This window comes from Coregonus lavaretus (assembly GCF_964263955.1).
Source record: "Coregonus lavaretus genome assembly, chromosome: 2".
NCBI lineage: Eukaryota > Metazoa > Chordata > Actinopteri > Salmoniformes > Salmonidae > Coregonus > Coregonus lavaretus.
This window is the reverse complement of record NC_139989.1, coordinates 61,004,176-61,027,399: the sequence shown is the minus strand read 5'-3', so window position 1 is coordinate 61,027,399 and position 23,224 is coordinate 61,004,176. Positions and strand designations below refer to the sequence as shown.

Genomic DNA, 23,224 nt, shown 5'->3' with positions numbered 1-23,224 from the left:
GCCTCATTGTTTTGGAAAGCAAGCATGGCTGGAACAGTAACTGGCGTAACTGTGCCTAAACATTCTTTGTCAAAACTACAATCTTTAAATGGACTTTTTGCCATTTATAAAAAGGAAGGACCTACGTCTGCTGATGTATTAAACTCATTAAAAGAGGCACTCCTCAAAGAGGCCGGTGTGAAAGATCCTAATCCCAGAAAGAGGAAGAAGCAAGTTTTGAAAATGGGGCATGGCGGGACTCTGGACAGTGCAGCCTCTGGTGTGCTCGTTGTTGGGATTGGAAATGGAACAAAGATGCTTAGTACTATGCTGGCTGGTTCAAAGAAATACATGGCTGTTGGAGAGTTGGGAAAAGCAACAGACACCCTTGACGCCACAGGCAATGTGGTTCATGAGAAGCTCTATGATCACATTACCAGGGAAGCCTTTGAGGAGAAGTTGAAGCAGTTCACAGGGGATGTCATGCAGGTTCCTCCACTGTACTCTGCGCTGAAGAAGGATGGCAAGCGTCTGTCTGTCCTGCTGAAGCAAGGCCACGAGGTGGAAGCCAAACCTGCACGGCCGGTCACAGTGTATAACTTGTCACTGCAGGACTTCACACCCCCCCTCTTCACTCTTGACGTTGAATGCGGTGGTGGATTTTATATCAGAAGCTTGGTGGACGACCTGGGAAAAGCACTCTCGTCGTGTGCCCACGTGAGGAAGCTGATCCGGACCAAACAGGGTCAGTTTACCCTTGACGCCCACACGCTGCGGGAGGAACACTGGACACTGCAGCACATTGTTCAGTCCATGCAGCCCTGTCCTGGGTCAGAGGTCACCAAGGAGGATGGCACAAGCCAAAACCTGGGGGTTAAACTGAACACCCAGGTGAAGGGGGATAAGAATGGCAAAGATGAAAAAGGGGCGTTATAACCCCTCCCCCTCAGTCACATTGTCCCCTCTCTATATGAGAGCTAAAGGCTGCGTTTTGGTTATCTGCCCCTCCCCGGAGGTGTACACGTCTTCTCTCCCTCTCATGCATGTAAAAGCATTGGTTTGGTGCAAGCATGGCTGGAGGGAATTTACAACATATTCCTCATGCCGGTCCATTCTTTGGCGAAAGCCAGTTGAAGGCAGTCCCTGCACTGTTACATGCATCATTTCTGTGGATGTGTATATTACTAGAACATTATATCATGTCATTGGACATGACTGAAGACAATTTTAATGTTTTTTGTTTTGTTTCTAGATTAAATAATACATTTTGCATTTTTAAATATTGGTTTTATTTTGTTGAATTGTACTATATCTCATTTTTTCATGCATTTTGAGGTTTTGTTTGGAATATTTTTACTTTCAAAGATCTCTACACCATCTAGTGTTGGCACAAGATAAGACATGGAAGCAACTTGAAATGTAACTCCCATACCTTTCTAACTGACATGTCAGAATTAATAAACAATAATACAAGTATTTTGTAAATGTTTTGTTGTAAACACAGAGATAGTGTTTCTCCTATTTAGGTCATAATAGCCTAGTCATGTTTGGTTTTCTTAGTATGTTCATTGGGGCACCAAGAAGCCTTGCACATATGAAGTTGCTAGAGAGCACATTCAAATCCTCAATAAGACATTGGTTAAATTCAATCCACTGTAAATTCATTTGAGGATACTACACTGAACTAAAATATAAACACAACATGTAAAGTGCTGGTTTCATGAGCTGAAATAAAAGATCACAGACATTTTCCATTTCCACAAAAAGCTTATTTCAGTCTAATTTTGTGCACACATTTGTTTACATCCCTGTTAGTGAGCATTTCTCCTTTGCCAAGATAATCCATCCACCTGACAGGTGTGGCATATAGTTCCCGCCAATATCCAGCAATTTCATACAGCCATTGAAGAGTGGGACAACATTCCATGGGCCACAATCAACAGCCTGATCAACTCTATGCAAAGGAGATGTGTCGCGCTGCATGAGGCAAATACTGACTGGTTTTCTGATCCACGCCCCTACTTTTGTTTTAAGGTATCTGTGACCAACAGATGCATATCTGTATTCCCATTCATGTAAAATCCATTGAATAGGGCCTAATTAATTAATTTAAATTGACTGATTTCCTTATATGAACTGTAACTCAGTAAAATCTTTGAAATTGTTGCGTTTATATTTTTTCAGTGTATTTAAAAATGCAACTATTTATATAAAAAAACTGTTAGCGCTGACAGTAATGTTAATGCCAGTTGGGATGGCACTAGTAGACAGTGGCCTTTTCTCATTTAGGAAAAAGTCTGTCCTCCACCCTCTCCTCCATCCACGCTCCTCTGTGACTGGTGGAGGAGAGGTCAATTTGTTAGTAGGCAAATGGAAGAGTGTCCTCCCCTCCTCTATAGCCACCTTTCATCAAGGATAGTCATGTGTATCCTACCAGAGTCCTTCGCAGAGGAGTTTTTAAATCTGCCACAACCCCTTGAATCAGCTTTTGTTTTGTCAGAGGACAAAAGTAAGCACATGTTTAATAACAATATGCCACTTACCGTTGTATCTATACATTGTCCTGCACAACTATATTTGTTTATATCACTTAACACATTTATTTTGGGATCCACCCGTTATGGTCATTTGCCTGATGATGCCACGTGGAGGAGTCCTCGCTGCCTCTCCTCGATTACCTTTGACCTTTTTCAAAAGGAGGTGAGAGAGGACAGAGGAGAGAGGATGCAAGAGTTAAGCAAATTCTATTGAGAAAAGGCCAGTGATCCAGCTACATGGCAGAAGTCACATGATGATCCACCTCCAGGGGTAAACCCAATCTCTCCACGAATTAAACCGAAAAACTATGTTATAAGTGAGAAGTAGGTCAATTCAGTAGGTCATTAGTTAAATTCTATTCTCCAAAAGGAAGTGGACTTATTAGTAGTATTAATTCAGACATGCACTGCTGTCAGTTAGAAAAGGATTGAGTTACACATTGCAAGTCGCTTCCATGTCTTACCTTGTACTAGCACTAGATGGGGTAGAGGGCTTTGAAAGTAACCATATTTTTAAAAAACTCAAAATGCATGAAAAAAATAAGATATATTACAATTCAACAACATTATTTCATCTAGAAACATAGTAAAACGTTTTTCTTTTTAAACATTACATTCTTTAGTCTTCAGCCAATTACAATGACATGTAGTAATGGTGTAAAACAGGTTGCTATATTAAATTATACAACAGGTGGGTCTAATCCTGAATGCTGATTGGTTAAAACCACATTCCAGCCGGCTTCTCGGGCATTATCACTTTAATCATGTTCTAGTAATATACACATCCATAGAAATGATGCCTGTAACAGTGCCGGGACTGGCTTTGCAATAAAGAGGAGGATGTGTTCAACAGCAAGGTAGGAGAGAAGGAGGTGTACTACTACTACGTAGTAGTACTACGGTTGGGTGTTGAATACATTTATACAACAATTGCATTAATTGACTGATTTATTGATTTTATTTGCCAGTTAAAAACACACACACACACACACAGTACATACTGTAGATTTTAAGAAACGTGACATCACAAAATGTAAGACTTATTTCCATTGTCGTTCCTAATGTGCATTGAGCAAAAACGTTACATTACATAGATACATTATATACATACAGACACTTCAGAAAGTATTCACACCCGTTTACTTTTTCCACATTTTGTTACAGCCTGATTAAATTGAGATGTTGTGTCGCTGATCTACACACAATACCCCGTAATGTCAAAGTGGAATTTAGTTTAGACATTTTGACAAATTAATTAAAAATGAAATGCTGAAATGTCAATAAGTATTAGTTAGAGTTTAATGGTTGTGATATGAGAGAACTGAGGATGGATAAACAACATTGTAGTTACTCCATAATACTAACCTAACAGCATTCCGTCCTAGCGTTACATTGTCTCCGGCCCCGTTCCTCTCTAACCGCTTGTAGGCCATGCCTATATGTACGTCGTGCAGACACTCAACCTCCAGGTAATGCCGCCCGCCGAGGTCCTCCTTGCTCAGCACCTGGTTGCATTCATCGAACCGCTCTTGGGTGCTGGGATAGTCTCGCTCCTTCCTCTGGCGCGTCACTTTCCTGTTCCCCTCGAACAGGGACAGGAAACAATTTGCTGTGCTGGGGTCTAGTGTGAGCTCACTGGCATCTGAAATGTGCAGATTATAAGTTTCAGTTACCTGCTACACAAGCTTTGCTGTCACACTTGACACTATTATAAATTGGTACATGGTCCTCTTATATGTCAAATATTCTACAGAGACCACTGTCAATCACTGTGTTCGTAAAGGTGAGAATGACAAATGGATATTTACTCACATTTCTTCAGACCTGGTTTATTCCTGCTCTCTCCTGTGTGGTCCATGCTGAAAGATACATAATAAAGAGGAATGAATGAAAGCCTGGAAATGCTCATACTACTCAGGGGATGCAGTATAATGACACTAGGATGTAACAAGGCTCATAGCTAGAAGGTTTCATTTCTTTAATTAAATAGTTTAATTGATAAAGTTCTAATCTCTCAATGTTTAGCTCTACTCATTCATATTTTATTTAGAAGCATATTTGTATTTTTACTCAATCTAAACTCACTTCAGCTGTAGCAGGAAATCCAATTCAACGTATCTGAGGGGATTGTAGCTCAGATCCAGCTCTTTCATCTGGAAGGGTTCTGACCTCAAAGCTATGGCCAGGACAGAGGACACGTTCTCAGGCAGTGTGATCAAACAACCAGAGCCTGTAAATGAGAATAGGAAAAATAATTATGGAAAAAAATACAAATTTGTTTCAACATTAAAACTAGAAACATTGAACATTGAAGAACCATCTATATCCATAGGGCAGCACAGAGATCAGCACAGAGATGAACCCCTTCAAATGTGTTTGGTACTGCTGTACATACCTCAGCGCTTGCAGCTTGCAACGCTTGTGGAGGGCAAACGCAAGCAACTCTGCCCCCGGGTCCCCAAGGTCATTGCAGCTGAGGTCCAAGTTCAGAAGTTTTGAGGTGGGACAAGTCAGCACTTTGCAGATTGCCTTGACACCTCCAACTCCCACATGATTGTGGCGTAGATTCAGGGTTTCCACCTTGCAGTTGGGGTTCCGCAGCTCACAGCAGAGGCGGATCACCCCTTCATCGCGCAGGTAGTTGTGGCCCAGGTCCAGGACTGTCAGACGAGAATTCTCAGACTGGAGAACTGAGGATACAGTTGCACACTCCAGTGCTGTGATGTCACAAAAGTTGAGCCTGTGAAAAAGATTGAGTTCATAATTGCCATTACAAACTTTCAATTTATAATTGACGTGCGATTTAAACATGCTACACAAATAGTGAGTGATACTTACAACGTTCTAGTGCAAGACAGCAAAGCAGGAGCCAGTCTGCGAAAAGCTTCCTCCGAAGTTTTGTTATTCCTGAAGTCGAACTCTTCAGGCTTCTCTGACATAATGAACATATATGCCAGGAGAGAACACTGAAATGGAGTTGGCTGTGTGTCTGAAGGTGAGACTTGGTTGTTGTCATTCTGTAGTATGGTGTAGTCCTTCAGCTGAAGCAGACAGTGGATCAAGTTGATGCATCTCTCTGGAGAGAGGTCCTTCCTTTTCAACATCTTGATATATCCAATTAACTTTTTGTTGCATTCTGAACTGCTGGTTGTTTTTCCCAGAATGTCTTGAAGGAGGTCCCGGCTGGAGTCGTGAGATATCCCAAAAAGGAAGCGTGTGAAAAGGTCCAGGTGTCCATTTTGACTATCTAATGCATTGTCGAGCGCACCTTTGAGGAAATCTAACAAAGTGCTCCCTTTCCTCTTTTTGATTAAGGATTCACTGAGTCAATCCTGCCATTTTCAAATTCATGAAATACGTACAGAGCAGCAAAGAACTCCTGAACACTTAAGTGTACAAAACAATACAGCTTCCTTGGATACAGTCCATGCTCTATGTCACGGTTTCGGCCGAGGCTGCCTCTCTCCCTTGTTCGGGCAGGCTTCGGCGTTCGTCGTCTCCGGAATTCTAGCTGCCACCGCTATATGTTTCATGTTCGTTTGCTTTTGTCTGTTTGTTTCCACACCTGTTTCTGTTTTGACGTAATTAGTGTCCTATAAGTTTCTCGTTGTGTTTGTCTAGTGTTGTGTGTGATTGTTTCCGTCAGTATTGTGTTTTGCTCGGTTGAGCGTATTTCTCCACTGTGCTGGAGCTTATTTGCACCTGTGTGTGCACCGTTACATTTTGTCGCACCTGTTAGTGCGCAATTACCTTTCGCCTTCGTGCGTGGTTTTGCTGTCGGGCTTAGTTGTCCTGTTGCCTGTGTTGGGCCAGTATTACAGCCTTTGGAACATTCAGTCTGCGTCCTGCGTTTGATTCCTACATTACACCTACAACACGCCCTGACAGAATCACACACCACCAATGGAATCAGCAGGAGCCGAAGCAGCCCAGACGAGACTGGAAGCCCAGGTTCGGGACCAGCAAGAGCAGCTCCTGCAGATGGGGACCGCCCTGCAGGAGGTGATTACTACACTCCGAGGCTGGGGTTCGCCTCCACCGCCGCCCGCCCTGCCAGCACCATCGGCCAGCCCGCCCATTCCAGCGCCGGAACCTCGAGGAGTCCGACTATCTCTCCCGAGGGCCTACGACGGGACCGCGGCTGGGTGTCAGGGATTCCTGCTCCAGGTAGAGCTATACCTGGCCACAGTGCACCCGGCACCTTCAGGGCATGAAAGCGTGTCCGCCCTGATCTCCTGCCTGGCCGGAAAAGCGTTGGAGTGGGCCAACGCGGAGTGGAGGAAGATCGACGCCACGACGATTACGTACACCGAGTTCTCCCGCCGCTTCAGGGCGGTGTTTGACCATCCCCCGGAGGGGAAAGCGGCGGGGGAGCGTCTGGTCTTCCTCCGGCAGGGGAGGAGAAGTGCCCAGGAATTCGCGCTCGAATTCCGTACTCTAGCGGCAGATGCAGGGTGGAATGATCGGGCCCTCATCGATCTATACCGATGTAGCCTACGAGAGGACGTCCGTCGGGAGCTGGCTTGTAGGGACACCAGCCTCACTTTCGACCAGCTGGTTGATATGTCCATCAGGCTGGATACCCTGCTGGCTACCCGCGGACGTCCTGCGGAGGGTCCGTCCATTCCACCCTCCAGCGCCTCCGAGCCGTGTCCTATGGAGCTCGGGGGCGCTGGCGCTAGAGAGAGGAGGAGTCGGCAGGCTAGGGGGTCCATCCACTGCACCAACTGTGGTCGGGGAGGACACACCACGGCTAGGTGCTGGGGATGGCCTCCTAGGGGAGATGACGACAGGTCCCGCACTGGGGATTCCCTCCAGGTGAGTAGGCGCCCCACTCACCCAGAGCTCACTGTTGCCCATTTTTGTATGCCTGTACGTTTTCCACAGGTAGCACCTCATTCCCAGCATAAGGCGCTGGTAGATTCAGGCGCGGCTGGGAATTTTATTGATAAAAAGTTTTGTTTAGCGTTAGGGATTCCCCTCATTCCTGTTGATGTTCCTTTTCCCGTTCACGCCCTAGATAGTCGTCCGTTGGGTACGGGCTTAATCAGGGAGGTCACGGCGCCACTTAGGATGTGTGCGCAGGGGGATCATCAGGAGATGATTCAGCTGTTCCTGATTGACTCTCCTGCGTATCCGGTGGTGCTGGGCATGCCCTGGTTGAGTACCCATAACCCAGCGATTTCGTGGCAGGAGAGGGCTCTGATGGAGTGGTCTGCTCAGTGTGTGGGTAGATGTTTGGGCGTTTCCGTAGGGGCTACCTCGGTGGAGAGTCCAAACCAGGTGCCCGCATTGCACGTTCCACCTGAGTATGGGGATTTGGCTATTGCGTTTAGTAAGGCGAGGGCGACGCGGTTGCCACCCCATAGGCAGGGGGATTGTGCGATAAACCTCCAGGCAGGAGCTGCGCTCCCACGGAGCCATGTGTATCCTCTGTCTCAGGAGGAGAAGAAAGCTATGGAGATTTACATAGACGAATCGCTGAGACAAGGATACATACGGCCGTCCACTTCCCCCGCGTCCTCGAGTTTCTTTTTCGTGAAGAAAAAGGATGGTGGTTTGCGTCCGTGCATCGATTACCGTGGTCTCAATCAGATTACGGTGAAGTATAGTTATCCACTCCCGCTGATTGCGACCATGACTGAGTCGTTGCATGGGGCGCGTTTCTTCACGAAATTAGATCTCAGGAGCGCGTACAACTTGGTGCGCATCAGGGAGGGTGATGAATGGAAAACAGCCTTTAGTACCACCTCGGGCCATTACGAGTATCTGGTCATGCCATACGGGTTGATGAACGCTCCGTCAGTTTTCCAATCATTTGTGGATGAGATCTTCAGGGACATGCAGGGGCAGGGGGTGGTGGTGTACATTGATGACATTCTCGTGTACTCACCTACCCGTGTCGAGCATGTGGCCCTGGTGCGCAGGGTGTTGCGGAGGCTGGTGGAGCACGACCTGTATGTGAAGGCAGAGAAGTGTCTGTTTTTCCAGGAGTCGGTCTCCTTTTTGGGTTATCAGTTGTCTGCGTCAGGGGTGAAGATGGAGGTAGACCGGGTGTCGGCCGTGCGTAATTGGCAAACACCAACCACTGTGAAGGAGGTGCAGCAGTTTTTGGGGTTTGCAAATTACTACAGGAGGTTTATCCGGGGTTTTGGACAGGTGGCAGCTCCCATCACGTCTCTGTTGAAGGGGGGTCCGGTGCGTCTGCAGTGGTCGGCCGAGGCGGACAGGGCGTTTGGGAGGCTGAAGGACCTGTTTACCTCGGCCCCGGTGCTGGCGCATCCGGATCCCTCTTTGCCGTTCCAAGTAGAGGTGGACGCGTCGGAGGCCGGTTTAGGAGCCGTGCTTTCACAACGGTCTGGCGCGCCACCTAAACTCCGCCCCTGTGCTTTTTATTCTAAGAAGCTCAGTCCGGCGGAGCGGAACTATGACGTAGGGGACAGGGAGCTGTTAGCCGTGGTACAGGCTCTAAAGGTGTGGAGGCACTGGCTTGAGGGGGCTCAACACCCTTTCCTCATTTTGACGGACCACCGTAACCTGGAGTACATCCGGGCGGCGAGGAGGCTGAACCCTCGCCAGGCAAGATGGAGTATGTTCTTGACCAGGTTTACTTTTAAGATCACGTACATCCCTGGGTCACAGAATGGCAAGGCAGATGCGCTGTCTCGGCGGTATGACGCGGAGGAGAGGTCCGTGGAGCCCACTCCCATACTGCCTGAGTCGTGTCTGGTGGCACCGGTAGTGTGGGAGGTCGATGCTGAACTCGAGCGGGCGTTACGCACCGACCCTAGTCCACCACAGTGCCCGGAGGGTCGGAAGTACGTTCCGCTCGAGGTTCGGGATCGATTGATCTATTGGGCTCACACGTCACCCTCCTCTGGACATCCGGGTATCGGCCGGACAGTGCACTGTCTTAGTGCCAAGTACTGGTGGCCCACGTTGGCAAGGGATGTGAGGGTTTATGTTTCCTCCTGCTCGGTGTGCGCCCAGTGTAAGGCGCCTAGACATCTACCTAGGGGTAAGTTGCTACCCCTGCCCGTTCCACAACGGCCATGGTCCCACCTCTCAGTGGACTTTATAACAGACCTTCCCCTCTCCCAAGGGAATACTACCATCCTGGTCGTTGTGGACCGGTTCTCTAAGGCCTGTCGTTTGCTCCCCATGCCGGGTCTTCCTACGGCCCTGCAAACTGCCGAGGCACTGTTTACCCATGTGTTCCGGCACTACGGGGTACCCGAGGACATTGTGGCTGATCGGGGTCCCCAATTCACCTCCAGAGTCTGGAGAGCGTTTATGGAGCGGTTGGGGGTCTCGGTGAGCCTCACCTCGGGTTACCACCCGGAGAGCAATGGGCAGGTGGAACGCGTAAACCAGGATGTGGGTAGGTTTCTCGGAACATACTGCCAGGACCGGCCGGAGGAGTGGTCAAGGTACGTTCCCTGGGCCGAGATGGCCCAGAATTCCCTACGCCATTCCTCCACTAACCTAACTCCATTTCAATGTGTGTTAGGTTACCAGCCGGTTCTGGCACCCTGGCAGCAGAGCCAGATCGAGGCTCCTGCGGTGGATGAGTGGGCGCGGCGCTCGGAGGAGACTTGGAACGCTGCACACGTCCACCTGCAGCGGGCCCTCCGACGTCAGAAGGCGAGCGCTGATCTCCACCGCAGTGAGGCACCGGTGTACGCACCTGGTGATCGAGTCTGGCTCTCTACCAGAAACCTGCCCCTCCGCCTGCCCTGTCGGAAACTGGGTCGGCGGTTTGTAGGGCCATTTAAAGTCCTGAGAAGGTTGAACGAGGTATGTTATAGATTACAGCTACCTGTGGAGTATAAGTGTATTAACCCCTCGTTCCATGTGTCCCTTCTCAGGCCGGTGGTAGCGGGCCCACTCCAAGAAGATGAGATCTTGGAGACTCCTCCGCCCCCGTTGGACATCGAGGGGGCACCGGCGTACTCCGTGAGATCCATCTTGGATTCGAGACGTCGGATGGGGGGTCTCCAGTATCTAGTGGAGTGGGAGGGGTACGGTCCGGAGGAGCGGTGCTGGGTGCCGAGGAGAGACGTGTTGGACCCGTCGCTCCTGACGGAGTTCCATCGGAGGCATCCGACGCGCCCTGCTCCGCGTCCTCCTGGTCGTCCCCGAGGCCGGAGTCGGCGCACGTCTGGAGCCGCGCGTCAAGGGGGGGGGGTACTGTCACGGTTTCGGCCGAGGCTGCCTCTCTCCCTTGTTCGGGCAGGCTTCGGCGTTCGTCGTCTCCGGAATTCTAGCTGCCACCGCTATATGTTTCATGTTCGTTTGCTTTTGTCTGTTTGTTTCCACACCTGTTTCTGTTTTGACGTAATTAGTGTCCTATAAGTTTCTCGTTGTGTTTGTCTAGTGTTGTGTGTGATTGTTTCCGTCAGTATTGTGTTTTGCTCGGTTGAGCGTATTTCTCCACTGTGCTGGAGCTTATTTGCACCTGTGTGTGCACCGTTACATTTTGTCGCACCTGTTAGTGCGCAATTACCTTTCGCCTTCGTGCGTGGTTTTGCTGTCGGGCTTAGTTGTCCTGTTGCCTGTGTTGGGCCAGTATTACAGCCTTTGGAACATTCAGTCTGCGTCCTGCGTTTGATTCCTACATTACACCTACAACACGCCCTGACACTCTAATTCTACAAGTTCTGTACACAGGCCAGGGCATGTAGCAGCGTCCACGACACTAATATCACAGTCTGTCAAGTGCTGTTCTGTAAAGAGCACATTTTGACTTTCCAGGTTCTGATATGCTAGCTTTCCCAATTTCAAAATGATGTCTTTGTTTGACATCAAAGGACGTTGTTTGTCCTGTTTTGGTCAATGCTTCTCGAAACTGATCCTTGTTTGTATCCTTATGTAATGGATATACATTTCAAAGAGGGTTGTAAGCAAAGATCGAGGCTTTGGCCCGCTCTTGTTGTCTTTACTCAGTATATCCTGAAGCACAGTTACTGCCATCCAGCAGAACACCGGTACATGACACATGATGTACAGGCTCCGGGTTGCTTTTATGTCTGAGATGATGCGGCTGGCCATCTCTGGATCTCTGATGTGTTTAATTTACATTACATTTACATTTACGTCATTTAGCAGACGCTCTTATCCAGAGCGACTTACAAATTGGTGCATTCACCCTATAGCCAGTGGGATAACCACTTTACAATTATTATTATTTTTTTTTTTTTTGGGGGGGGGTAGAAGGATTACTTTATCCTATCCCAGGTATTCCTTAAAGAGGTGGGGTTTCAAATGTCTCCGGAAGGTGGTGAGTGTCTCCGCTGTCCTGGCGTCGTGAGGGAGCTTGTTCCACCATTGGGGTGCCAGAGCAGCGAACAGTTTTGACTGGGCTGAGCGGGAACTATGCTTCCGCAGAGGAAGGGGAGCCAGCAGGCCAGAGGTGGATGAACGCAATGCCCTCGTTTGGGTGTAGGGACTGATCAGAGCCTGAAGGTACGGAGGTGCCGTTCCCCTCACTGCTCCATAGGCAAGCACCATGGTCTTGTAACGGATGCGAGCTTCAACTGGAAGCCAGTGGAGTGTGCGGAGGAGGGGGGTGACGTGAGAGAACTTGGGAAGGTTGAACACCAGACGGGCTGCGGCATTCTGGATGAGTTGTAGGGGTTTAATGGCACAGGCAGGGAGCCCAGCCAACAGAGAGTTGCAGTAATCCAGACGGGAGATGACAAGTGCCTGGATTAGGACCTGTGCCGCTTCCTGTGTAAGGCAGGGTCGTACTCTCCGAATGTTGTAGAGCATGAACCTGCAGGATCGGGTCACCGCCTTGATGTTAGCAGAGAACGACAGGGTGTTGTCCAGGGTCACGCCAAGGCTCTTCGCACTCTGGGAGGAGGACACAACGGAGTTGTCAACCGTGATGGCGAGATCATGGAACGGGCAGTCCTTCCCCGGGAGGAAGAGCAGCTCCGTCTTGCCAGGGTTCAGCTTGAGGTGGTGATCCGTCATCCATACTGATATGTCTGCCAGACATGCAGAGATGCGATTCGCCACCTGGTTATCAGAAGGGGGAAAGGAAGTACTTGTCCTTTTGATCATCATTGAACCCTCTGATCTCTGTAACTCGATGACAATAGTCTCTAGGGATCTGATTGGCAGCTACTGGACGGGAGGTTATCCAGATGAGAGCCCTAGGGAGAAGATAGCCAGTGGTGAGGTTTATAAGCAAAACGTCCAGTGAAGCAGACTCAGACACATCAGATACCCGCCTGTTTTCAATTTTATCAAACTTTAGTTGCAGTTGGCTCTCATCCAGACCATCAAGGATGAACAAAACATTATGTTCATCATACATCTCCTTAACGTTTATGTCTTTAAGTTCAGGGTAGAAGACCTGAAGAAGTCCATGCAGACTGTGCTGGTCTTTTATCCAATTCAACTTCCGGAAAGATAGGAGGAATACAAAATCTATTTCTTGATTCGCTTTTCCATCTGCCCAGTCCAAGTTGAGCTTCCGAGCTGCCACAGTTTTCCAAATGCCAGCGATTCCCTTTGTCACCACACATCTGATAGTTTCGTCTTCAGCAGGCTTGAAGATATCTTGGCATTTTATGACGGAGGCCTCAGAGGAGTCTTTGAGGTGTGCCGTCTCAGCCTGCCACACCTCGTGTTCCTTATTGATGCTGGTAGAATCACAGGTGACAATGTACAACTCTGTGTAGACCTTGTTAAGGACTGATGTGCTTTGGGTTTCAATACCCTCTAGTATGCATTCAGAATCCACCTTCTGGCGTTTTATGATCTTGTCTTTGATGTGAAGGATGTCTTGAAAAAGAGCAACAAAAAAAGAACAACAAATGTGTTATTTTGGGTGAAATTAGTATATTTTTCTCCTCTGGGATAACAACTGAATTTTACTTACTTTCTTTCTCCTTGCTGTAGTCATACAGTGGCACTGGTCTTAACTGTGGCATCTACAGGAATTAACAAAACAGACATTTAGATTTCAAATACCCTTTCATATACAGAGTTTCAAACATTTATATAGAGAGTTAATGGTGGCAACACTCCATAATCTTATAAAGATTGTCTATAAGAAATCCCATTAATTACCTGCTGGTCAATCATATCCCCTCCAGGGTACACATGGCCTAGAGTTAAAAAACATTTAATAAACATCAAAACAAACTAGGTTAGCAGAGCAACTTACAATGATCTATACAATTTAAATAAAAACAGTGATCCACCCATGATTTGCCCCAAAAGTCAAAATGGTGAAAGCCATCAATGGCACTGGCAATGAAAAAAACAAAAAAACGATGTCCTATACACATCTATAGGAACATTCAGAATCCCTGTAGCTGGAAAGAACACATAAAAAAAAGCCCCATTACCTGTTGGTCATCCATCTCCTCAATGGTAGTTATTGTCGTAATCTCCTCATTCTCAAAGCCTATGCAAGGAAAGATGTATCTCTTTGGTGAATCATTTAACATTGACTAGAGAGAGAGGGAGATTAAGGGCCTTTTTTGTCCCAAGATTAAGGCCATAAGATACAGAAAACACTGCATACAGGTCATAAAATTCACTGTTGTAATACAATGCACACACAGATATTTTATTCTGAGGGGAGTTTACCGGGTATGTCATACCCTAAGCAATTATGCTTACAACTTTAATAGAAGAACAAAATGCTACTGAGTAAATACTATAACCAAGGCTAAGCCCAAAATCCCTCCTTTACTCCTGTGTGAAATCATAAATTTTAGTTATTGAGTATTAATGCCTATACTCACCTTGTTGACTTTGTCTCCATTTACAGTATTTTAGAACGGCGGACGCAATGTAACTGGCCTTTTCTCCATATTTCTTCATCAGTACTGCCACAAGGTATTTCACTCCCATCATCTTAACACTCTCATCAATTGTCCTACACAGACAGCGTTTAAATCGTTGGAACATCTTCGAATTCAAACTTTTCAGTTTGGCACTTACCTCTGCTTTGACCCGTTTGTAAATATCCTTTCTTGCTGACATCTGAAGACCAACACAATAAATAAAAGGCATTTAGAGTTCATGCACAGTCTGGTTCACAGGACCTTTAAAACATTTCATTAACATAAAACTATTACTGTCAGTGGTAGACTACAGTAAAGCCCGACAACTATTAAAACACTATTCCACATGAGAGTATTAGTTGGGTTGTTGATGACAGTATTAGTTGGGTTTGTGATGACAGTATTAGCAAAGATTTTTTATAACTAAACCAAGATAGACCACTGCCTGTCGTTTCCAATGGAAACAGATGAGTCATAGTGGGCAGAACAAGCAAGGAGGTGGGCAGAGCCAAGCACGAGCTAGCGATCCTATAGGCGATATGCACAGGCGAGCATGACGTATTTCCGGTTAAATCTCAGGATGGATGTAAACTTCCGGTTATCGTAGAATGCTGTGCTACCGTATGCTAGCATTGAATGCTTGTCGTCAAAAACATCCGAAATGGTTAATTTTCGTCGTTGTTGTTTATCTTAATGTTTATGTTAATGTTTTTACTTGTAATACTTCGTCTTGACTTATAACACGATGACGTGTAAACGTACGAAAGTACAGGAGGGATGACAGACATGCCACATTCAGAGTAATGGGCAGTCTGATATAGTAATGCAACCAAATGATTGCATATCCCACACCCAGCCACACAGGAACAGTAGCTTTTAACAAGCAGAACTGGCTGTGAATCACGCAATGTCATCTGAAATACACAGAAGCATAATTTAATGGGTTTTGAAAGACAAGGGTCTACAGCAGCAGGAGTAGGAGCAAAACTTGTTCTTTCTACTTTTTACTGGTGTAAGCAACTTATCTACTGTCTCGTGTCACTTTTGTGCTTTCTGCATCACTTTCCTACTGTCTTGCACCACTTGGCTATACTGTCTCCCACCACTTACCTATTGTCTTGTGCCATTTACCTACCTTCAAACAGTATTGGCAGAGCAGTAGGTGAGTGGTGCAACATTGTAGCCTAGTACCAATAACAGTAGAGTGAAGGTTTTGCTCCTAATTCCTCTTGAAAAGTAGAAACATCAAGTACAAAAGCAAGGAAGTTGGGCCATATGTTTATAAAGAAAGAAGTAAAGATGACAGGACAGTTTTGAGTAGAACATCAGCAGTTTGAAGAATAGCTGAGTGGAATATGTTACTGTCATTGCAGTCATCAAGTCAGGAAAAAGTAGTAATCTCATTATTGTTTACATTTCAAACCAAACTCCAATTTGTTTACAACAGACCCAACAACAAAGCATGGCAATTCCCACTCAGCTACCCTGGTCTGTATTAGGCTACCACTGTTCAGCTATCGTGAAAACCACTAAAGTTCTAAAGTGTTCTCTTAGCAATGGCAATCAAAGCTGTGGTAACATTAAACGAGTAAAACGTGTTGAACGGAACCTTGAACAAGTTCAACAGAACTTTGAACGTGTCACTTAATCTAGTCCTACTCTCAGCTGGTGTGGTGGCTTTAGTTTCTTCATTGAGCGGTAGCAGTGGGCTCTCACAGAGATCTCATTTGTAGCCCTGTTTTTACCTGATACTTTCATAAAAGTACAAACACATGAAGTGAGAGGTATATACACATGATTAAACTTTATTTAAAGCATGATTAACCTGAAGCAGGACGGAGTCATGACTTAAAACACCAAAGCAAGGCTTCTAGCTCAGGCTAGCTAGCGTTAGCATATTACCTTCAAAGTTGCAAAGAAAATAAGAAACGTAAAATTTGAAGCCTTTATCCAGTTTGCTACGTGGTGTCGTACTGGATGTCCGGACGACCCTCCGTATATCATTAACAGATACTTTAGGCAACTCCAGCAAACACCTTGTAAACTTCATCTCTGCCATCATAACGGTCTACTGTCACTGTCTAATGTTTATTTCCGGTAACCGGAAATGCCCAAGCATCCTTACGCCAATGTGGAAGTGATGCGTGCATAGAGCCCATTGGCCCGTTCTAGCATACATCTGCATATTTCCTTTAGGGAAGGCCTACTCTGTGAAACGTGCATATGCAATAACTCAATTTGACTTTGCACTCCTTCTAAACCACGCGATTTTTAAAAACTTTGGCAAAGGGTAACGTCTACAAAACGTAGTCCACTCTGTTCATAACAGATTCTAGTTCTGCAGAAGTCAGGGCATTCATACTTCTTGCTCTTCCCGGAGCTGCAGAGCTGTTGAGCAGAGCTGTTATGAAGGAAGTGAGTTTGTGTTTATACAGGACCTCCCGCCCCCAATCATGTCAATGTGGAACTATACCGAGCCCTCTGCATTGTTACAAAATGTGAGAGGCGCATGGCAAAGTGGTACTGAGCTCAATTTGGCCTCTGCGTGGCTCCGCAAATGTGTCACACCATCCACACAGTGCCTCCGACCACATTTTCGGATCAAGTATACTCTTACTCATGCCATTTATCTGGATAGGCAGAGACATATGCATTACTTCTAATGTGATTTAATTTTTATGTAAACATTTAAATGTAATTACAACTACTTAAAACCTAATTAATGTATAATTTCATATCAGTTGTTCATTGATCAGCCACTTTTATTATTTCCCCCTCCTACCAGAAATGGGCGTGTCGGCGAAAGCGAAGAATTGAGAGCCCGGGCTTTTGAAATGCCGGGCAAACTCTGATCGGCTGCTGAATTCCAATGTCCTGGAGTGCACTGAAGAATGTAGCCTGCAGTAACCTCATATTCCAAACCAAATCAACTATGTTTCTTTGTGCCGAAAACAAGTGGTGACGTGTAACCTATTGAATCAATAGCACCGCTTCCTCATTGTGTTGGTGGAGCGGTGTTGCCAACTCCTCAGTAAGGAAAGTAGCTATTGGCTATCCTAAAAGTCGCTAGAAGTCGCTAAATGACGTAATCACATAATTTGCATAATTGGCGATGTGCATGTAATTGTGATGGATGCTGTAGGAGAGAGGAATAACATTGTGGGAGAGACAAAAAGTGAGTAAAAAACACCCTAAATATGTTTAGAACTACAAATTAACTTTCTTCTGTCGATTCTTGTTTTTTTTATGTCACAATTCCAACCCTCCTCCTTTATCCGGGCTTGGGACCGGCAAAAGTGACCCAAAAGAGACACTCTGGTGGAGTTACTTAGTTTATATATATATATATATATATATATATATATATATATATATATATACAGTGGGGGAAAAAAGTATTTAGTCAGCCACCAATTGTGCAAGTTCTCCCACTTAAAAAGATGAGAGAGGCCTGTAATTTTCATCATAGGTACACGTCAACTATGACAGACAAATTGAGAAAAAAATATCCAGAAAATCACATTGTATTTTTAATGAATTTATTTGCAAATTATGGTGGAAAATAAGTATTTGGTCACCTACAAACAAGCAAGATTTCTGGCTCTCACAGACCTGTAACTTCTTCTTTAAGAGGCTCCTCTGTCCTCCACTCGTTACCTGTATTAATGGCACCTGTTTGAACTTGTTATCAGTATAAAATACACCTGTCAACAACCTCAAACAGTCACACTCCAAACTCCACTATGGCCAAGACCAAAGAGCTGTCAAAGGACACCAGAAACAAAAATTGTAGACCTGCACCAGGCTGGGAAGACTGAATCTGCAATAGGTAAGCAGCTTGGTTTTAAGAAATCAACTGTGGGAGCAATTATTAGGAAATGGAAGACATACAAGACCACTGATAATCTCCCTCGATCTGGGGCTCCACGCAAGATCTCACCCCGTGGGGTCAAAATTATCACAAGAACGGTGAGCAAAAATCCCAGAACCACACGGGGGGACCTAGTGAATGACCTGCAGAGAGCTGGGACCAAAGTAACAAAGCCTACCATCAGTAACACACTACGCCGCCAGGGACTCAAATCCTGCAGTGAAGACGTGTCCCCCTGCTTAAGCCAGTACATGTCCAGGCCCGTCTGAAGTTTGCTAGAGTGCATTTGGATGATCCAGAAGAGGATTGGGAGAATGTCATATGGTCAGATGAAACCAAAATAGAACTTTTTGGTAAAAACTCAACTCGTCGTGTTTGGAGGACAAAGAATGCTGAGATGCATCAAAAGAACACCATACCTACTGTGAAGCATGGGGGTGGAAACATCATGCTTTGGGGCTGTTTTCTGCAAAGGGACCAGGACGACTGATCCGTGTAAAGGAAAGAATGAATGGGGCCATGTATCGTGAGATTTTGAGTAAAAACCTCCTTCCATCAGCAAGGGCATTGAAGATGAAACGTGGCTGGGTCTTTCAGCATGACAATGATCCCAAACACACCGCCCGGGCAACGAAGGAGTGGCTTCGTAAGAAGCATTTCAAGGTCCTGGAGTGGCCTAGCCAGTCTCCAGATCTCAACCCCATAGAAAATCTTTGGAGGGAGTTGAAAGTCTGTGTTGCCCAGCGACAGCCCCAAAACATCACTGCTCTAGAGGAGATCTGCATGGAGGAATGGGCCAAAATACCAGCAACAGTGTGTGAAAACCTTGTGAAGACTTACAGAAAACGTTTGACCTGTGTCATTGCCAACAAAGGGTATATAACAAAGTATTGAGAAACTTTTGTTATTGACCAAATACTTATTTTCCACCATAATTTGCAAATAAATTCATTAAAAATCCTACAATGTGATTTTCTGGAAAAAAAATTCTCAGTTTGTCTGTCATAGTTGACGTGTACCTATGATGAAAATTACAGGCCTCTCTCATCTTTTTAAGTGGGAGAACTTGCACAATTGGTGGCTGACTAAATACTTTTTTCCCCACTGTATATATATTGTTGTTGTTGTTGTTGCATGCTTCCCTCCCACATGCGCGATTCATTTGTAGTCTGGACGCGGAGGGGTGAACATCTGCTGCTCTGACTGCAGCTGGGAGGGACTGCTGCGCGAGGACTGGGCCGTCTGTGAGTGCTTTGGGACGGGGGTGGGCCCATGGGTGGGGCCCACGGTGTCACACCCTGGCTAATGGACTCTATTTGTTGAGCCAGAGTGTGTTTGTTCTATGTGGTATATGTCTATGTTGGGGGTTCTAGTTAGTCTGTTTCTATGTTTGCCTGAGTGACTCCCAATCAGAGGCAACGAGTGTCAGCTGTTTGGCTGGTTGTCTCTGATTGGGAGCCATATTTAACTGTCTGTGTTTCACTTTGTGTTTGTGGGTTTTTGTTCCTTGTCGGTCTTTGTCACCGTGGACTTCACGAGTCGTTTATTGTTTTGGTTTTGTGCTTTAATATAATAAAGTATCATGTTCGCTCAACACGCTGCGCATTGGTCTACTTCGCTTCAAGACGATCGTGACACACGGCAGCACCCGCTGCTCGTTGAGAAGAGTAAGAACGATACGTGCTTCCACGTCAGAGTCTCCAAAACTCTCCAGTAACACCAGAAAAAGTCGCTAGATTTGTCGCTAGTCTCTTTTTTGAAAATGTGTCGCTAGAGGGGTATGAAAAGTCGCTAAATTGGCAACACTGTGGTGGAGTGAGTGTGAAAGTCAGTCTCTTCCCTCATTCTCAGAAATGTGCATTTAATAAGTTTTTAAAAAGTACATGTTTGTTCCCCGATGAGAGTAGGCTTTTCTAAATGTTTTAAATATATATATATATATATATATATATATATATATATATATACACTACGGGTCAAAAGTTTTAGAATACCTACTCATTCAAGGGTTTTTCTTTATTTTCACTATTTTCTACATTGTAGAATATTAGTGAAGACATCAAAACGATGAAATAATACATATGGAATCATGTAGTAACCAAAAAAGTGTAAACAAATCAAAATATATTTTATATTTGAGATTCTTCAAATAGCCACCCTTTGCCTTGATGACAGCTATACACACTCTTGGCATTCTCTCAACCAGCTTCACCTGGAATGCTTTTCCAACAGTCTTGAAGGAGTTCCCACAAATGCTGAGCACTTGTTGGCTGCTTTTCCTTCACTCTGCGGTCCGACTCATCCCAAACCATCTCAATTTGGTTGAGGTCGGGGGATTGTGGAGGCCAGATTATCTGATGCAGCACTCCATCACTCTCCTTCTTGGTAAAATAGCCCTTACACAGCCTGGAAGTGTGTTGGGTCATTGTCCTGTTGAAAAACAAATGATAGTCTCACTAATCCCAAACCAGATGGGATGGCGTATTGCTGCAGAATGCTGTGGTAGCCATGTTTGTTGTGTGCCTTGAATTCTAAATAAATCACAGTGTCACCAGCAAAGCACCCCCACACCATAACACCTCCTCCTCCATACTTTACGGTGGGAACTACACATGCGGAGATCATCCGTTCACCTACACCGCGTCTCACAAAGACACGCGGTTGGAACCAAAAATCTTAAATTTGGACTCAACACCATAGGACAAATTTCTAATGGCCATTGCGCGTGTTTCTTGGCCCAAGCAAGTCTCTTCTTCTTATTGGTGTCCTTTTGTAGTGGTTTCTTTGCAGCAATTCGAACATGAAGGTCTGATTCACACAGTCTCCTCTGAACAGTTGATGTTGAGATGTGTCTGTTACTTGAACTCTGTGAAGCATTTATTTGGGCTGTAATTTCGGAGGCTGGTAACTCTAATGAACTTATCCTCTGCAGCAGAGGTAACTCTGGGTCTTCCATTCCTTTGGCGGTCCTCATGAGAGCCAGTTTCATCATAGCACTTGATGGTTTTTGCATGTCTTAAAGTACTAATGGACTGTCGTTTCTCTTTGCTTATTTGAGGTGTTCTTGCCATAATATGGACTTGGTCTTTTACAAAATAGGGCTATCTTCTGTACAGTGCAAGAAGACGTCCCGGTAGTCCCCCTGGAACAGAAACAGCAGCGCAGAGAAGCGAGCCTTGAGTGATGAGCCACTCTCCTCCACCCTCACCTGGGTACGATCACTAGGACATCTGGGAAACAGAGAGGGAGGACCAGGGTTTAACTCATACACAGCTACAAAAATACACAACCAAAAATGGGACCTGATGCCTCTCTGCTTTGCACTCATATCAGCATAAACATTGATTGGGTGTAAGGCACATGGGGTGTACTTGTACATCAAGTTGCCTCATGCTACAGAATCAGGAGATAGGCTCCTGTCCTATGGGCCGTCTGGCTTGGACAAGTCCACTTACAAAAATACACAGACATATAGCCAAGCACATGTAATACCCTTGTTAAAACCAAGTATAGAGTTTATTTGTTATAATTAATTGGTATTAGATTTAAAAGGTGATCGAATAGCTCCTGATTTGTAATGTCGTTAATGCATTTCTTTTGAAGCAATGTTTAAAAAAATTACAAGTGAATAGGTTGGTTTACTTTTAAGTTTAAGTTTCCCACGTATCTCGTTAAAGTTTTGACCAATGAGGAAGCTTGTTAAGTTGTGGCCAATGGGAAAGTGGACTGGTTGCTGGAAAAAGAAAAAGAGAGGGAAAGGTTGAAAGAAGGGAGCGGAGAGACGTTAGTGGAGTTGGTGAAGGAAAAACGACCAAAGGAAACGATAAAGAGAGAACAAAACCATACCTACAGAGTTTTGAAGGGAAATCCTGATTTTAGTTCTATAAGAGAGTGTTATTATTTCGTTAAGAAAGACCTAGTGGAGACTGAAGCTGCCGTCACATTGTGGAGACATTCGACATCCTAGAGGTTAGCCTAGCATCGTGCGAGACTTGGAGAGAATTGCTTGTGACGATCAACGAGTTCGGGTTTCCAACGGATGTCTGTTGCTGCTACGGAGTACTGGCTGCATTGATAGCTGTGTTCGCTGTGGACCTTGTGAGGACACCTGCACGGAACTGCTATACTTTGCTGAGGCATTATCTACAAGTAGTGAGTAACTACAAATGTGGGGTGGACTTCGGGACTTTATGTATGTCGTAATTTTTTTGAGCTCCAACGCGGGTTTAAGCAAGCTTGCAAATAATTTGGACATGGGTTGTGGAAAAATCATTGGGGTTTATTATTTTATTTTATTTTGATGTGATACATTGAAAATGTGATTAATATAGATCTTGAACCTTATGTCTGTTGTATTGGTGGAGTCATTTACTGTTTCAGTTTCATTTAATGCATAGGAAAGCATATCCTTATAATAATAACCAAGTCTATAATCATTCTATCTGAAGTTAATACCCTATTTGTCATTCACCCTAGCAAGTTTACAATAGGGATTCTTATTGGAGATGTCCTTCTCACCTAATATCCCATGCTGTTCAGATATTCGAAGTAAGGTAATATCGTGAGAGTCAAATTCGAGCCTGGTGAGGGGGTTACACACAAACACACACACTTACAGGCCGTCATTGTAAATAATAATTGATTCTTAAATGACTTTCTTAATTGACTTGCTTTGTTCAGTCTATAAACTATAAAGAAGCATAAATACTTGTTCTGAATTATGAAATATCTCATAGGGTCGTCAGGGTTGGGGGAGTGAGTGGCGTAGCAGTTGTCTAGGACAACCACAAATCGCTCCGTCTCGGTCTCCTTGACGGACACGCCCACATGCAGAGCGGAGCCCAGTGGCAGAGTGACTCTCTGACCCGCTGGGTAAGGCTCTGTGTAGTTGGAGTTGTGGTACAGAGACATGGAGGCTGACGCCTTGGAGCCAATACCTGAAACTCCACCCTCCACCCTGGTGCGAAGAGAACAAGCCAAGACAAATGTATTTTATTTATGACAAATTTGCAAAGCTGTAGCTTGTTATG

The 23,224-nt window shown here is 45.4% G+C and overlaps 1 protein-coding gene and 1 pseudogene across 2 annotated transcripts; one reads left to right on the top strand and one right to left on the bottom strand.

The window, feature by feature from the left end:
- Nucleotides 1–24: 24 nt before the first annotated feature.
- LOC311144661 (pseudouridylate synthase TRUB1-like) lies at nt 25–1,455 on the top strand (the record flags this gene model as incomplete). The annotated part of the gene is made up of 1 exon (XM_084180719.1): nt 25–1,455. The coding sequence occupies one exon, from the start codon at nt 25–27 to the stop codon at nt 913–915; it is 891 nt and encodes a 296-aa protein (XP_084036845.1). The 3' UTR covers nt 916–1,455.
- A 1,148-nt stretch (nt 1,456–2,603) lies between these two features.
- On the bottom strand, nt 2,604–23,105 carry LOC311139954 (protein NLRC3-like; annotated as a pseudogene). The gene is made up of 12 exons: nt 22,903–23,105; nt 21,309–21,424; nt 13,599–13,636; nt 13,408–13,441; nt 12,548–13,310; nt 11,160–11,577; nt 5,355–5,946; nt 4,910–5,256; nt 4,602–4,746; nt 4,329–4,375; nt 3,882–4,158; nt 2,604–2,664 (listed from the first exon to the last, which is right to left on the bottom strand). The product of its transcript is annotated as a protein NLRC3-like (transcript).
- Nucleotides 23,106–23,224: the final 119 nt, after the last annotated feature.